The following is a 17,188-nucleotide window of genomic DNA, read 5'->3' as shown; positions in this document are numbered from 1 at the left end:
TGATCTGTCAGTTTATTTCTTAATTTTGACTTATTTAGATTCATAAGAGTAAATGTTTGTTCACATATATAAGTACTACAAACATGGTAGCACATCTGCTTGCATTATTTTTTAAGCACAAAATTTCGGCAGGTAGAGTTCTATAAAAGTCCCGAATATCTAAATCACGGAATCTGGATTTGCATAAGTCAGAAAGTTTGTAAATAAGTTCTATTTAAACATTTTCTGGAGTTTCTTTGATTACAACAGAAAATGGATCCCCGAACAGTTTAAATTTAACCTTATGCAACTCAAAGTTTGCAAATCACTTTTCAAAAGAAATAAGCAGCTTCTTTATTTGACTTGAATAATCCAGTTGTTTATCATGAGAATTTTCTGAGTTTCTTCAGGTACGGAAAATTGACAAAATTTTGAGAGCCAAGCTGCTTTGAGAACGGCTGGAGTTTTAGTTTGAAAGCAGATACTGCATTGGCCAGGTGATTGATGAATTGCTTTTTTCCCATCAATTTTTTGTTTAGGCCATTTAGATGGGCTGTCACATCAACTAAAAATGCTATGCCATACTTGAAAGTTGATTCCTTTAACATCCTAATTTGCTTAACATTTTCTTCAAGGAATGGTATTATTTTATCAATAAAATCAGTAATCCTTTCCAAAGCCTCTCCACGGCTCAACCATCATACTTCAGAGTAATATATGAGATCACTACATTATGCATCTATGAGTTCTAGGATTTCCTTAAATTGCCTGTGTTTAAACTATGTGAGGGAATAACATTGATTGTATCGCTCCCTAATTTCATTAGGCAGTCAAATCCTAGTTTTTTCGCACATAGCTATTCTTGGTGTATGATACTCAAGCAAAGCTTTTCCTCTATCATCCAAATGGCTTCTCAGTAGACTCACCATGCCATTCTGAATTCCAATCATGGCTGGAGCTCCATCAGTTGTGATACTAACAAGTTAGTTAATATCAAAATTATGTGCAGACCACAAATTTAAAACTGGGGATAAAATATCAGTTCCAGTTGTTTGCCCCTTCATTGAACTCATTCCAACAAGTTCTTCAGTTACTTCAAAATTTTCAGAAATTCCTCTGACAAACAAAGGAAGCTGAGTTGTTGAAGTAATATCTGTTGCCGCATCAGCTGCTACAGAAAAGTACTTAAATTTGGTGGCAGCATTCTGTAATTGTTCAATAACATCATCAGATAAATTTTCAATTCTTCTTTGAATTATTATTCTGCTGAGACTCACATTTTTAAATTTCTGGGTAGCTTCAGGGCATACTTTAACTAACTTCAACACAGTTACCTAACTGTGAAGATGCCTTTGTAAATAAATTCCTTAGAGCAACGAGAGAACGGCGAAGAGATTCAATTTTAAGATTTTGATCCTCTCCTTCAAGCTTTGAAAATGTTGAATCTTTCGTGTCGTAGTGTCGCTTAATGTTATACTCCCTGCAAACACTAGTCATAAAAGTACATATGAAGCACATAATTCTATTATTTTGCTCCACAAAAAAATATTTCGAAGTCCAGGCCTCCAAAAATTTCCTGTCATCGCCTGCTAAGTTTCTTTTCGTTTTGCATTCATTCATCATGACAACTATCAAAACCACATCGGACGAAAATTGAAAAATTTCTACATTGGTTCCACTTTCAAAATAATATTTAAACAAAAGTGAAATATTCAAAACATGAAACTTCTTAATGGTCTCGAAAAGAAAAATAAACACACACTTGATAAAACAATGTATAGTCACGAAGCCAAAAGTGCAACAACTCTAAGAAAATTAATGCACCGCTTTGGATCCGACCAAATATTTTTCTCTTCCACTTTACTAGTGCATGCATGCAAACACACTTGTGCTACGTCATACCACAGACTCTTTTTCAATCTTTGACAGGTGTTGGTCCTACAGGCTAGGAGCAATTTTCATGTTCACGCAGCAGATGTGTGCTTTGGTTGACTTCCGGCTCAGTGCCAAATATCACTTCGAGGGGACAGAGTAAAATGAGTAATGAAGGGGGGGGGTGAAATTTGTTTTTCTTGCAACCCCTTCTAGAGACAACCGATATGTCAAATAGCAACAAAAGTTTGAAAAGGTCTCGGTGGGCTACAGGTTGTACATCCCTACTTAAAAGGATGATCAGGTTGAGATAATTTATTAAAGTAATGTAAAAGAGACAACTGCTCATTCCTGAGCTGCAAATGATGATTTAAAACAATCAACATAAAGGCTCTGACAGGAGATGTTCTGAATGCTCCAGAACAAATTCACAGTGCTTGATGATGAATTGGATCTACTTTTAATAAAACTCAAGGTCGTGCAGATCAGTAAGCAACTGAACCATAGTCTAGTCTAGACCAACCAAGCGTGAAAACACACTCGTGTATGTGAAGTAATGAACCACACTCTGCGCCACAGGAGGTGTTCACGAAGACTTTTAAAAGATTTAATATTTTGGTTCACTTCTTCCTCAGATGTAAGACATGAGGCAGGAATGTCAGTTTTCAATCAAACAGTACTCCCAAAAACTTTACTTCAGGTTCAACTGGAATCACTGATCCATGAAGATGTAACTTGGCTCAGGATGGAGACCTCGCTTCCTATAAAAGTGCACGCAGTCTTCTGTTTCAAAAACAAAAATCCTTGTTTGTCTGATCAGTCCTGAATTCTGTTCAGGGTAATCTGCAATTGCCTCTCTACATGTCTCACATCTGCCCCATGACAGCTTATCTGCAGGTCATTAACATATAATGATCCTAAAACCATGGGAGGAAGTTGCCTTAAGACAGTCTTGATTTTTAAACTAAACAGAGCAATGCTGAGCACACAGCCTTGAAGGACACCTTCTTCTTTTAAAGATATCTGATAAAAAAGAACCAATTCTGACTTGAAAAGTTCTTGCCCTCAAAAATTTTTTGATGCAAATAGGCAAGTTGCCATACAAGCCACTGCAAGGTCATAAAGTATACCATATCTCCATGCGATTAAGTCATAAGCTTTCTCTATATCAAAAAAAAAAAAGACAACAGAGACAAGATGGCTTCTTCTCACAAAGGCTTTACGAATGGATGTTTTCAAAAGGAGCATGTTATTCATGGTCGCTCTTCCTTTTTGGAAACCGCTGTAATAAGGTAATATGATTCTATGATTTGATTCTTTTCCGAGAAATACACTAGGTGGCTGTTTACATTTTTTCAAACACTTTGCACATGGAACTTTGCAATTAGGCCGATAGTTGGAGGGATCCTTCAGGTCTTTACCTGGCTTAGGTATAGGAATAATAACAGCTCTCTTCCATACATTGGAGAAAATATGTTCCTTCCACACTCGGTTATAAAGAGTGAGAAGGGCAGTCAATGATTTAGTGGACAGATGCTTCAGCATTTTGCAATTAACACTATCTAGACCTGGACCATATCTAGGTGTCTGTGATAAAACACTTTTCAGCTCAAGAATAATTAAAATGCTATTATAAGGCTCAGAGTTGGAAGAGTAAAATGCAATGGGAATTTTCTCAGAGTACAGTTGAACAGAACGAAATGCTGGTGGATAATTGCTGCTGGAAGAAATGGTAACAAATGTCTCACCAATAGTGTTCGCAATTTCTTCTGTGGAGCATATCACTCAGCCATCTTTTTCCAGAAAGGAAAGTGAGTGGTCATTATATATTCAGCATTCTTTTCTAACTCTTTCCCAGACTCGTTTAACTGGTGTAGATGATGTTATCCCAGATACACAAGATATCCATGAATCTCTCTGGCTCTTATTTCTTCGCATGTGCTTTGGCTCTTTTGAAGGCTATCAAGTTTGATAGAGTTGGACACTTATGGAGTGCTCCGAAGCTTTTCTTTGTTTGAGAAAAGAAAAAACTCTCTGTTGAAACTCTGATTTCCTGGTGCACATGGTTCCACCATGGCTTTGGATATTTTCTTACCTTTCCTGATGTCATAGATGTAGAAACTGTAGCTGCCGGCATAATAATATCAGTAGCTGATTTCACCGCTTCATCGATAGGCACATCTATAACCATTTCTTCTGTGAGCTCTGCGATAAATGAGAAGAGTTCCCAATCTGCCTAACATATATGAAACGAGAGGCTTTAAACATGGGATTTACTCCTTCTTGTGAGAGAGTTATAAAAATGAGAAGATGATCACTATTATAAGGATCATCCCCTAGACTGAATGAATTAAAAAGGTAAAAGAGATGGTTAACAGACGGCACGATCAAGAGATAGTAATCTCAAGTAGGTATTTTGTCCATTGTTGAGGAAGTGATCTTCAATCATTGCTCTATCTGTCTGCCTCAAGAATTTATATCCTCATTTCCCCTATCAAGGGGGCTATGGGCACTTGGTTAAACTAACAATTTTCTAGAAAGAAAACTTAAAATTCCTTATTAATGAATAACTCATCAAATCAAAAAGAGTTACAGAATAATTTTTATTCCTGAAAAACAAAAAAAACTTCAGAATAAATAAATAATAAAAGAAAACTCAAATTTTTGCTCAACCATTAATTTCAGCAGAGTAAAACAATTTAAAACTTTTAAATAGATAAATATTAATTTATGTTAGCGTAATTATAACATTTTATACATAAATATTTCAGTTTTCTAATGGCTCCTACAATTACATATAAGATTATGAATAGTAAGAATTACTAGGACATTAAAGCCAGGGCCGTGTACTCGGTAAGGAAAATTACAGACTCCAACTCCCTCATATACGAGGGTTGGAACTTTAATAGTGGCAACACAACTGAAAAAACGCTACGCAACAAAACCAAAGAATATCGCGTATACCACACGTAAACTACATACCTACCTTACCTCTCAGCAAAAAGACTCGTCCTGCCTACGTCACGCACATGCGGAGTGACGCGAAGAAAGGATCCTTGTATTAGCTCATGGTCTAAAGTAAGTGTTGTCAGGATGTTTTCAAAACAAGAACAACAATGTTGGATAAAAATTGAATGTGACAGAGGTCGTACAGCACGACAGTGTCATCAAGGGCTTCAAGAGGCTTGCGGGGAATTTGCATTGCCTTACAGAACCGTAGCAAGATGGGTGAAAGCATTCAATGAAGGACGGCCGAACGATTCGTCAGCTGGCCGGAAAAACAGGATTAGCGCATACGACTGTGCTGCACATTCTGAAGGAACGCGTGTCCATGAGAAAAATTGCTACACGATGGGTTCCCCATCAATTGACAGAAATGCAGAAATGGCTACGATACGATGCTGCCCGAACCCAGCTGGAGCACTATGAGCGCAAAAGAGATGCTTTTTTACACCGTATTATTACGCTGGATGAGACTTGGGCCTTATCGTACCAGCCAGAACTGAAACGCCAATCAAACGAATGGCATCATCATCACGGGTCACCATGACGTTCGAAATTTCGTCAGAACTCCAGCAATGTGAAAGTTATGGTGATTCTCGTGTATGACTGTGATGGTGTCATACTAACGCATACTGTTCCCCCACAGCAGACCATCACTGCACAGTATTACTGCTCATTTTTGGAGCACAATCTCCGACCAGCTTTGAGAAAAAAAACGGCGACACTTTCTGAAGAACGCTCCTCTCATTTTGCATGACAATGCTCGGCCGCATGCAGCGCAAGCTGTGACTGATTAGTTCAAGCAATAGGGCTGGGAAGTGCTTCACCATCCACCATACTCCCCAGATCTAAGCCCTTGTGACTATGACTTAATTTTTAAGATGAAGGAACCACTTCGTGGCACTCACTTCCAAACTGTTCCTGAGATTCTTGCGGCAGTAGACTGGTCCTTTCAAACTATCAACAAAACAGGCGCTGCTACAGGTATTCTGCGACTTCCACATCGTTGGAAACGGGCTGTACACAATGCTGGCGACTATATTGAAGGACTGTAAAACATGATGACATGAATCACCTTTGTATTCCTTGTAAATAAATAGTTGCCACTATTAAAGTTCCAACCCTCATACATGTAAACATATACACATGTGTTAAAGCTTACATTTTTATTATCAAAGAAGTAGTAGATACTAGAGAAAAAATTGATGGCATAGCAAATTATTTATATTAATTAGCATGTATTATGAAATGGAAAAACCGGCATTAGTAATTTCTAAGAAATGTATAGCTTCGGCAAGATCTTTGTTAGAGGACCATAGATGTGATTTGATAAACTTGAGAGCTGAGAGCAGTCTTTTCACACTAACTTGAGTAGGAGGAAGAGCTGTTACTGTTAAGGCTACTTCTTTTAACTTTTCAGGAGAGATGTTTATAAGTTCTAAAAGAGATGTCTTGCACAATCATATTTCTCTATTTCTTCAAATGCTGTGTAGAAATCTTGTTTGTATTTTTTCATTTTCATATCTAAAGGCTCTTGGTTCTTTATTTTCATTCATTTTGTCTTAGCCTTTTCAATATTATTCAAATGTTTCTTGAAATCTAATTCATCATTAGAAGAGGATGATAGAGACTCATTGCAATGTCTGATATTTGACCGTCCTGATTTGAATACTTCATTTGTTCTGAGAATAATTTCATTCTTGATTAAAGCCCATAGATGACTTTCTTTGCATTTTTAATTTGTTCATCCCCCAACAAAATTTGGCGTTTTGGATCTACATATACTGAAACCAGCAAGATCTCATTGTCTAGCAAACTAATTTATCTTTTCTTCATTGAAGAAATCATTCCTTCTGCAATAAGCCCTCCATTTTGGAAAGAACAAACATAAGATTCTTCCAATTCCGCCTCCTGTTAATTCTTCAGATTGTAGCTTTTTTTTTTTTTTTTTTTTTTTTTTTTTTGTGGCTATATAATGTGTTGAAAGAGTTTCCAGTTATGCAAGATGATTCCATAGTCTTTTTGTTAGTGAAACATTAGGGTTATCTACATCTTCTAAAAATGTTCTTAATTCTGACAACCTCTATATCATAAATTATGTACTTCCCCATCCCGCTGCTTGATCAATAATTGTTCCTTTTCCTGCTTGCTTCCTAAAAATGGCATCAATTTTGGGAGTTCTTACTGCTATTGCTGCTTACCTAAATTTATCAATGAGATTTGTAACTAAATGAAGTAACTATGTTAATAAGTTTAATCAATAATGGCAAATGTCACATCTATCCTCCTCCCTTATATTTATTTATTAATACGTCAATAACATAGAAAATAACTATTTATTAATGTATATAGTTTATAACTAAAAATACTGACTCAGTTTACCATTAAATGTTTTTTTCAATTCACTTTAACTTCATTTCAAATTAAAACTGTCCAACAAAAACTGGAGTCGGAGTCAAAGTGTTTTTAGCTCTAACTTCTTTTACCCAAACATCTGCCTAACTCCCATTCTGACTCCACAGCACTGATTAAAGTACACATTTTTTTAAAGTAAAAATCAAAAAATAACAAGCACTCTTTACACATATTTTTATGTTATTAATATGCATAAACAACAGTGAAAGGGAATATAAGATATATGGCAATACCTACCTGCAAAACGATACAAGTGGGCTGATAAAATTCCATAACAGCTTGAATGACAGGTTTGAAAGTTTGAAAATAACCTAATAAGAAATAAATAGTTTGCATTAAATGTTAGCATATAAAAAATTACAATCAGGATTGAAGAAGAAAACTATAAACAAAGAACAAACCACCAACAAAAAACACTACATACTTTACTGTCAATTATTAACATAATGATTCACACTAGGACTCAAACCAAATTGCTCACTTGCTAAAACATATATATGTTGCGTGCATACGGGTTCGTAGATTAAATGCACAAGTCCAATAAAAGGTTAATAAAATTTATTCTTACCATAAGAAATATAACAAAACACTGGAATTTTTCTCAGAGATATTTGTATACTTGCTCACAATATTGAGCAGTAATAATCAGTAGAACACAAATACATTAACTAGAACACAATTCACAATGCATTTAAAGAGAAAACTAATCTGATCTCCCAGCGAATTTGTAACAATAACAACAGCAGCTAATTAACAATTCTTCTCCAGTTTAGACAGGCATTTGGTAGTATGCCACGGCACATTCTTGGCCATTTATTTCTTGGGACAAAACTGAACTGGCACTTTCACTGCTCGTATCCATGTTGAGAATAAACGGTTTGTGGAGCTGAGGATGCGTCAGAATTGGAGCAGAAGTCAAAGCTTCCTTCAGGTTGTTAAATGCATCCTTACATTCTTTTGTCCACAAAAACTTTTGCTTGCTTTCTGTCAGCATGTACAAGGATATCTTGTGATGGAAGAAAAGTTCTTCACAGATATTCTATAGTAGGTGTAAAGCCCTAGGAAACTTCTCTGTCACCTGGTAAACATTTTCGAGATGTTTTCAGTTTTTAACTGCTAACACTTTTTCAGGATCCGTACACACAATTTCAGCAGAGATAACATGTCCACGGTAAGTTACTTCATGTCTGAATAATTTACATTTGGCAGGACTTAACTTTAGGTTGGCTTCTTTCAGTTTCTTTCTAAGATTTTCTAGATGTTCTTCAAAACTTTTCATGATGATGATGATGTCATTGAGGTACATCAGACAGGCTTTGTAGGAAAGACATCCCAACACAGTCTCCATGGGGCGTTCAAATGTTGCTGACACATTACATAGTCGAAATGGTATTACACTGAACTGCCAAAGTCCTTGTCCAGTAGTAAATGCAGTCTTTTCTCTGTCATTAGGATGTTATTTCTACCTGTCAATATGCACTCTTTAAATTAAGTGTCCAAAACTATTAGCTTCCAGAAAGAGTGTCCAGAATGTTAGAATGTCATCAATTCTACGAAGAGTGTAGCTGTCTTTCCTCATAACCTCATTTAACTGACGACAGTCAATGCAAAATCTAGTTAACCATCTTTCTTTCTGATCAGGATGATGGGAGATGTCCACGGACTTGCTGAAGGCTCGATGACATTGATTTCTTCCATGTTCCTCCTCTTCCTGTTTAGCAATCGGTAGACATCTTGGATGTTGCTCAATTTGTGGATGAACCCCGGTATTTATTCTATGGTGTGTCAAACTGGTTCGATCCACGTCAGAAGATAAGTGAGAGAAAACATCTTGAAGATCTTGCATGACACATTCTGCAGCATTCCTCTCTTTATCGTTTAATTGTGCATCCTGCAATAACTCCAGTATAATGCTCTCTGAAAACACAGATTCTGGAGTGACACTATTTCGTTTAACGCTGGTTACTGGAGTACATGCTACAACCACTTCACCTTTCTTAATAAATCTTGCCTTGTCAGTTACATTGACAAATCTCATCAGAATAATGGTCCTCGATAGGTCGCCAAGAGCTGAGGCTACTAGTACTCCTTTAGGGCTGTTACAGTTCTTGGAATTTCTATGGATCTAGGAAGTAAAAATTGTGCTCTTGCTGGTATTGTAACATCATTTTGAGCTATGACTTTGTGGACAGATTTGACTCCTTCATCCTTAATTCCAAATAATATCCTCAGCCGCAGAATGAAGATAGTTATTTTTAAAAGGTCTAAGGAAAAATTATATTTCCTTAGAAAATCCAATTCGAGTATGCAAGGGTCTGTAATCTCTGCCATGTGATGGTAGGCGGCCCTTCCAAATGCGATGTTAATGTTTACTTTTCCGTCGATGTTGATTTTCTCACTGGAAACAATCCAGAGGATACAGATAAGTTTATCTTCCAATTAAGCGAAATCTTTTCGAATGATGGTAACGTTGGCTCCTGTCTTGATCGTCATTTTGAAGGAACTTCAAGGATATGTCCCATGGTGAAGAGTCCATTACTGCAGCCACTCATGGCAGAAATCTGAAGCTCTTTCAAATGCGGCTTCTCATTATCTGGCAACTTCCAACCCATGAGATGGCCACTAATTAGTTTCCCTCTTCTTGCTAGGAACGGTCTTAACATCCATGCTCTGTAGTTTCTTTGTATGTGCCCTTCAGCACCGTAGTTCCAACACTTTAGGGTCGGTTTCTTATTACTAATATTCTGTTTCAAGGCACTGAGTTGTCAGGTTAAATCATCTAGACGAGCAGTGACTTAAACCACTGTCTCCTAGACTTATGCAGCTCTGATTGGGTGGCGGTCTCTATGAGTTGCTTGCTAGGCTACCTCGAATTTCATGATATACACTAGTGTGCATTTTAAATCTTTGGCATCCACCATTTGTACAGCTTTCTGTATTTCAGAATCTCGGATGCCGTCTATGAAGTACTGCTGGAACAAGATTCTCCTTGTTTCTGTCGGGCATTCTGAAAAGGCAAGATGAGATAGCCTTTCAGCATCCGTGGCAAGTTCCTGGAGAATTTCTGTGGGCTTCTGTTGATGGGATTTTAATTGAAACTTCCTGTAATCTTTTAAACACTTCTCTCCAATGTGACAGATAGAGCTTCGAAGTCTATTCTCTGGTTTACTGGAAGAGTTTGAAAAATATCCGCAGCGTCTTCTCTCACAGTAGTGGCAAGATGGCAGGCCTTATCTTGGGAAACGCATCCATTTACATCTGCCACTATGGAAAATTGTATGTTACATATTTGCTAGGAGGTCTTCCCATCATACATGGATAGCTTCAGAGAGGGACGAGCACGCACAAGTAAAAATTTAAAAGCATCACTATTGCTCCCTACCATCGCTAATAATTTCTTCAAAGTATCAAATTCTTTGGCGACCACAGAAAACCTGTCATCAATTTGTTGTTGAAAGGCAGAAATTCTTGATTCGATTCGTTGCTCCACAGCAGAAACTCTCCCTTCTATTTGTTCTTCGACAGAAGAAACGCTTTCTTCAGCGTGTCCAACTTTATTTTTGACAGCATCTATTCTGCAGGTAATTTTTCTTTTCATTTCCTCTTGACCTGTTTCAATCCTTTCTTGAAGTGCTTCATCTCTTCTTACATGGATTCTTGACTGGCTTTCATCTTTTCTTAAACAGGCATTTGACAATGGAAAAAAGACGGGAAAACTTGTGCTACATTTTGAAATATTATTACGACAAAGGGAAGAATGCTGTGTAGGCTTGTGAAAAATTTGTGTTGTGAACGGTGAAGGTACCTTATTAAAATCTTGTGTAAGGAAATGGTTCACTTGCTTCTGTTCTGGTAATTTTGACGTACAAGACGAGTCATACTCTGGTCATCTAATCGCTGAAAAAGTTGTGAAATTCTTACAAGAGTCCAACAAGATAAGCACATCAGCAGTGTTGACACTGGTATGAAGCTGGTCATTGACTACAAAACTGTATTGAACCATTTACACAAAACTGGATACAAAAAGAAGCTCAATGTCTGGGTTTTGCATGAGTGCGAAAACATGCTAAACCAAATTAACATGAGTGATGCCCTGCTGAAACACAATGTACTCGAGCCATTTCTCAAATGAAAAATGGATCATGTATGAAAACCGCAAGCGTAAAGATTGTGGATAAAGAATGGAAAGCCATCACAAGCTGTTGTGAAGCCAGAATTAATGCTGAATAAGGTGCTGCTGTGTGTGTGGTGGGACTTGAAAGGAATCATCCACCATGAGCTACTTCCAGTTGGTTCAGATGATTAATTCTCAACTGTACTGTGAACAACTAGAGAGATTATACCAGGCAATAGAAAGAAAACTAACTGAATTGAATAATAAAAAAGGTGCTGTCTTCCATCATGACAATGCCCGACCACACACTTCTTTGATGACCCGTCAAAAATTATGAGAGCTTGGTTGGGAAGTTATGATGGACCCAATGTATAGTTCAGACATAACACCATCGTCACTATCACTTGTTCTGATCTCTGAAGAACTTTCTCAATGGTTGGTTTCATTAGAGGCCTGTTAAAAACCACTTGACTCAGTTTTTAGCCAGAAACCACAGAAGTTCATCATGGCTCTACCCAAAACACAGCGAAACACTGTCAATAATAATGGAGCATATATGGTTTAAATAAATTCTATTTTACACTATAAGAAAAGCAGTTGAATTCTATACCAAAAACGTCACAAACCTTTTCCCAGACCCAATATTTCTGTCCTTTAAGGTAAAAATTGCTAACATCAGCTTAGCTCATATGTGCCAAATCTGACATGTTATTTGTTTGCAAGCTGAGCTCATTCATTACTACTAAATGTGTTAAAAAAGGTCTTGAAAGCATTTAACAAGACTGAATGAAACATGAAACAAAAACATGGGTATCCATAAAGGTAAACTAGGAGCATCTCCCCTAACTGGAATCAAATAAGTTTTTTTTTAAATTTTATTGTAATTTATTTTATTGTTATTTAAAATATGTTATTGATGCAATTAGTGTACTCTATAATTTACTTGTGAAATTAAATTAAAATTTACTGACATGTTTATTTGCTCAATTCTTTCTCTCCTCATGAAACATTTTTGTAGGTGCCCATGAAAATGCAGTATAGTCTTTTCCTTAATTTGCAACAAATTTCATTTTTATTATTCACAAATGCATGTCTTACAGTCACGTTTGATGTATTAAATCATGCCTAACTAGCTGAATAAGATATTTTTTCCTCAAAAAGCTTCTGCAACACATGAAACTTATACAACATTTTAAATACAAGCATTCAGATTAAGAAAAACAATTTCGAATTCACTTACTATTATCATCAATGCCCTCTTTTAGAGGTACATTTACTGAATAATATCTTCCACTTTCAGCACCTATTTCATACATGTCACCTGTAAATGAGAAATAATTAACATCAAACTATATATTAAATAAAACTTAACAATAAGTATATATTAATACATATTTATGATTTAATATGAGAAATATTAATGGTTAAATTGACCAAAACATATTAAATCAATCATTAGGATGACTACTTTTATAATTATTCTGATATTTAATATGTTACTTACATCCCCCCCCCAAAAAAAACACTCTAGCACTCCTACTGTGAACAAACTAAGATCCATTTCATATCTTTTCAAACATTTACAAAAGTTAACTTCATTTACACACATAGCAAAAGTTTACATGAACATAATTATTGGTATATAAATAATATGCAAAGAAAATACATAAAGAAAAAAGTAAATTTTCAAAAATTTCTACTCTGATAATATCAGATTTTCAATTGCATTCTAATTATTCAGGTTCAACAGCCTATTAAATCTGCTTTTCATACATTCATACATGTGAACCTTAGCTCCTAAAATTATGCCATTAAAAAAAATTGTACTGTGGCCTTCATCATATCTAACATTCACCATAATGGATGCAGTAGACAGTACTAAATATTGTAATTTTGCCATGAAATATCAATAAATATTAAAGATTTGAAAAATAATGGCACTTTAGTAGGAATGGAACATAAATAAATTTAATTATTATAAAAAAAAAGATTACAGATTAAAAACAATTTTTTAGAACTCGGTCTTGATCATTTTGTGAAACAACTTGATTCACAACAATAACATTAAAAAAAACTGTATCATGAATAATAGGCAGGTATACATACATACATACATGTAACGTCATATAAATCACCGAGTTAGAATTTACATTATTGGTAATGTGTTATTTCCCTAGGTTAGTAACAATATGGCATAAAATTTACACAGTGAATATAGTGCTTTAAATCACTGTTGCAAAGTTAAGTATTTTTCAAAGTTTATATACATATTACAAATTTAAAATACATAAGAAAATTACCTGTTCCCGGGAAAAAATAATTTCCATATTTATGGAATGAAACGGTCATAACACGATCAGTAAGGTAGAATGCCTCTTGAACTCCATCACCATGATGAATGTCTATGTCTATATATAAAACGCGGGGATGGAATCTGATGGGGGAAAAAAAAAAAAAAAAAAATTAGTGAAATAAGTTATTAAAAGTAAACAATTAAAAATATTATAGTAAAATACGCAAGCAATAATATCATGTTACTACAATGCATACAAACATATTACTCTTTCTACATGAATAGAAACTAGAACAGAGAAAATTCAAAATGATAATATAAAAATAGTTAATTTATTAATTTAACAAGTTTTTTTAATTACCATTATGATGATGATTGAAAATAAAAATCAAGATCATCAACGGTAAAAAAAATAAGGTAAAACAAGTCTGCGTTCCTTTCTGGGGGGGGCGGGGTAAGGGTTTCTTTCAGAAAAGTGAAGGAAAAAATTAAGAAATTAATAGGGGTGCTAAAGGTTACATACTCAAATTCCTGAAGTAAAAATAAATATATTCTGCACAATGAGGTGAATCTATAGGAGGTGTTGCTTTAATCTGATAATTTGCTTGATTTTGATACTGTTACCGTATTGCTGAAGTCCTGCCCATTTGTATATTAAAACACTGGAAAATACATCATTTAACTAATCGTCAATAATGACGTCATTCTATAATATTTTGATAACATTAATCAACTTACTGTGATCAGCAAGTTGATTAATGTTATCAAAATATTATAGAATGATATTTTTAAACTAAAGTAAAATTGCCAAATGAGATCAAAATACAGTATAGGAATTGTTGAAAGGCACACATGTCATCAGGTAAAGGATTAAGTTGCCAAGCAGTGCGATTTTGATTTATAACCTTTACACATGAAGGAGGCTCTTTTTCAAGTTTCAGGTAGTCAAGTTATGTGTTGCAATTGCTTACAAATGGGGCATACTGCAAACTATTGTGGATGTTCCAAATTTCCTAAAATATATAAAAATGCTAATCTGAAAAATGTGAATGACAATGCTGTTAATGTGATAATAATATTGTGCCAAAATCCACTGTAAATAATGTTGAAAATGCTGCTAATGTTATACCTGGTATAAGTTTTGCCAATGCTGCCAAAGGAAAAATGGAAAAACCCATTGATCTGGGTAATTGATTCAAATTGGACTCAAATGTTAAAAAATAATGGCCATAAGAATGCTGACTTCATTTTGTGCTTTTACTGATATTTTTAAAGTATTTAAGGAAATATGTGATAGATTTAAAGGATTCTCTGTTATTAATGTTTTAAGTTGACACTGTTGATAACATAATAATAACAGTTCTGCTGCAAAAAGCTGCTTGTATGCCAGATTTTTTTTAGTAACATTTACATTATAAAGCAAAATTTAACCATATCCCAGATAATTTTACTTTTTTCTAGCAGACTACTGCTGATAAATTTTAAGTGATTTCCAGTTTCTATTAACACACATATAAGTTGTAAAAATGTTCATGAATTTCAGCATTATTTTAATATATTTTAAAATTTTTAAATACAAACATCAAAAATAAAGAATAGAAGATTCTATTAGGTAATTTACTTTTTATAAATTTTAATTGTATTAATTTATTTCTTCTATGTTAATATTTGTTAACTGATTAAAATTAATTGATTTTTCATAACATATAATCTTCAGTTATGCACTGTTAAAAACTAAATACTTCATCTTGAATCTCCTTTTTCTAGTAAACTGTACACTTTTCCATATACTTCTACTGCTTTTACAAAAGTTCAAAAACTTTATGCAGTACATTCAATACGTTGCAAAAATGTTAGTAATCTGAACATTATTTTACATTTTACTAAAATAAACTTCCCATTCTGATTTTAATTACCTGTGGTTTGCCGAGAACAGAAATAAATAATAAAAACACTATGTTTCAAAATGGAAATCATGCCAGAATCAGCTGTAACACAGTGTGAGTGACCATGAAAACCTGCATTTATGTTTGGACAGAACATAATCTAATGGGAGAAAGCACAAGCAAAGCGACAGCTATGGAGCCAAATTATTGATCATTCAAATTTATGCTAATACATGATTGCTTCTTCAGTATAAAAAAATATTTTATCTAGTGAAGTAAAATTATGAAACAGGACTCCATATGTTTTATTATGAAAAGACATCAAATGCACAAAAAAAGGAGTTGCTGTTTGTCCAGATTATAGACCAATCTTGATATTGGATGCCCGGATTTAGACTTTTTTACTGTATGCAGATACACATTATAAATCACATATACCAAGTTTATAATATACCAAGTTTATAATATATAATATAATATCTATACTAATTTGTAAACCATATACAAAAATCACAACTGTGAAAACTATTAATACTTTGTAACATTGCGTAAAATAGTTCCAAAAATTTAATAAATTTTTAAATGCGAAATTAAAAAGTTTTCTTCAAAAAGAATATTGTTTCTAACATCATAGTGTGGTGTTCAAGAAAATATAAATTATTCCAATAAAAGTTGTACATTAAAAACAGACACATAGGAAATGCATTAAAAGTAATAATAATGCAGAGTTTGAAATTTTATTATTTGTCATGGAATATCTTAAATAATGTTACTAATATCTATTTCAAGAGAGGATAGGAAAAAGTTGAACTTACTTCAGAAGCTCTAAAATGGCAATCACAATATCATTAACATAGCAGAAACCTGAAGCCTGTGAATGTTAATTCAATGCAATGTTATTTACATATACATATAAAAACAAAGAGATTTGTTACATGAGCACAAACATTTAGATAGCAACTGCAGAGAAGAGAAAAAATACCTTTATAAACTGCACATAATTACTTTCTGATTATCTGCACCTCTATTAAAGATCAGCAACTCATTTGCAACTTTGTGAATAGGTGAAAAACATTTGTTTTGGCTATCTTTACAGTTAATAATAGTGTTATGTTCATAGAAATAAAAAGAAGCACTGGTACTTTCTCATTATCTATACATCCTTTGTAAAAAATTGCTAAAATTTTGGACATGCATACATGAATGGCATCATCCATTTTGAAATTTTCAAATGGTTCACACCAAGAATTCCAAAAAAGAGCAAACAATAAAATTTAAAAAGCAAGAAACATTCATAATAAAACATTTACCTTAAAAAAAAATTTTTTTTTTAAATTTAAAAAAAAAATCTTTACTTTTTATTCTCTGATATTTTCGCTTAAAAATATCAAAGAATTGCAAAGTTGGCATTGCACATGCTGTTGTTCTCCTCAAGTACACAGCAAAATGTTTTTATTTAAAAAAAGGGAAGAAAAATTTGCAACTTGCACACACTTTGCTTGCAGTTTGTTACACATCACTACCATAAAATTCAATTATTTAAGAAGTACAACTTTATGGAATGCATATTCTTCAATTTTCTACTGTTGGACTTTCCCATATTTCTGAAGTAATAAGATACTTTCT

The 17,188-nt window shown here is 34.1% G+C and overlaps 1 protein-coding gene across 1 annotated transcript in view; it reads right to left on the bottom strand.

The window, feature by feature from the left end:
• The window catches only part of HDAC3 (histone deacetylase 3), a 54,545-nt gene that overhangs the window by 21,759 nt on the left and 15,598 nt on the right, over positions 1-17,188 (bottom strand). The window contains exons 6-9 of the mRNA XM_035359886.2: positions 16,378-16,433; positions 13,684-13,817; positions 12,624-12,704; positions 7,507-7,580 (exon numbers count right to left, since the gene is read on the bottom strand). Coding sequence (XP_035215777.1) covers positions 7,507-7,580; positions 12,624-12,704; positions 13,684-13,817; positions 16,378-16,433 — 345 coding nt within the window. The remainder of the gene's footprint in view (positions 1-7,506; positions 7,581-12,623; positions 12,705-13,683; positions 13,818-16,377; positions 16,434-17,188) is intronic.

The sequence above is a fragment of the Stegodyphus dumicola genome, chromosome 5, assembly GCF_044657685.1.
Source record: "Stegodyphus dumicola isolate Sdum_Otavi_A_Nest chromosome 5, ASM4465768v1".
Classification (NCBI taxonomy): Eukaryota; Metazoa; Arthropoda; class Arachnida; order Araneae; family Eresidae; genus Stegodyphus; species Stegodyphus dumicola.
This window is presented reverse-complemented; position numbering and strand designations above follow the sequence as displayed.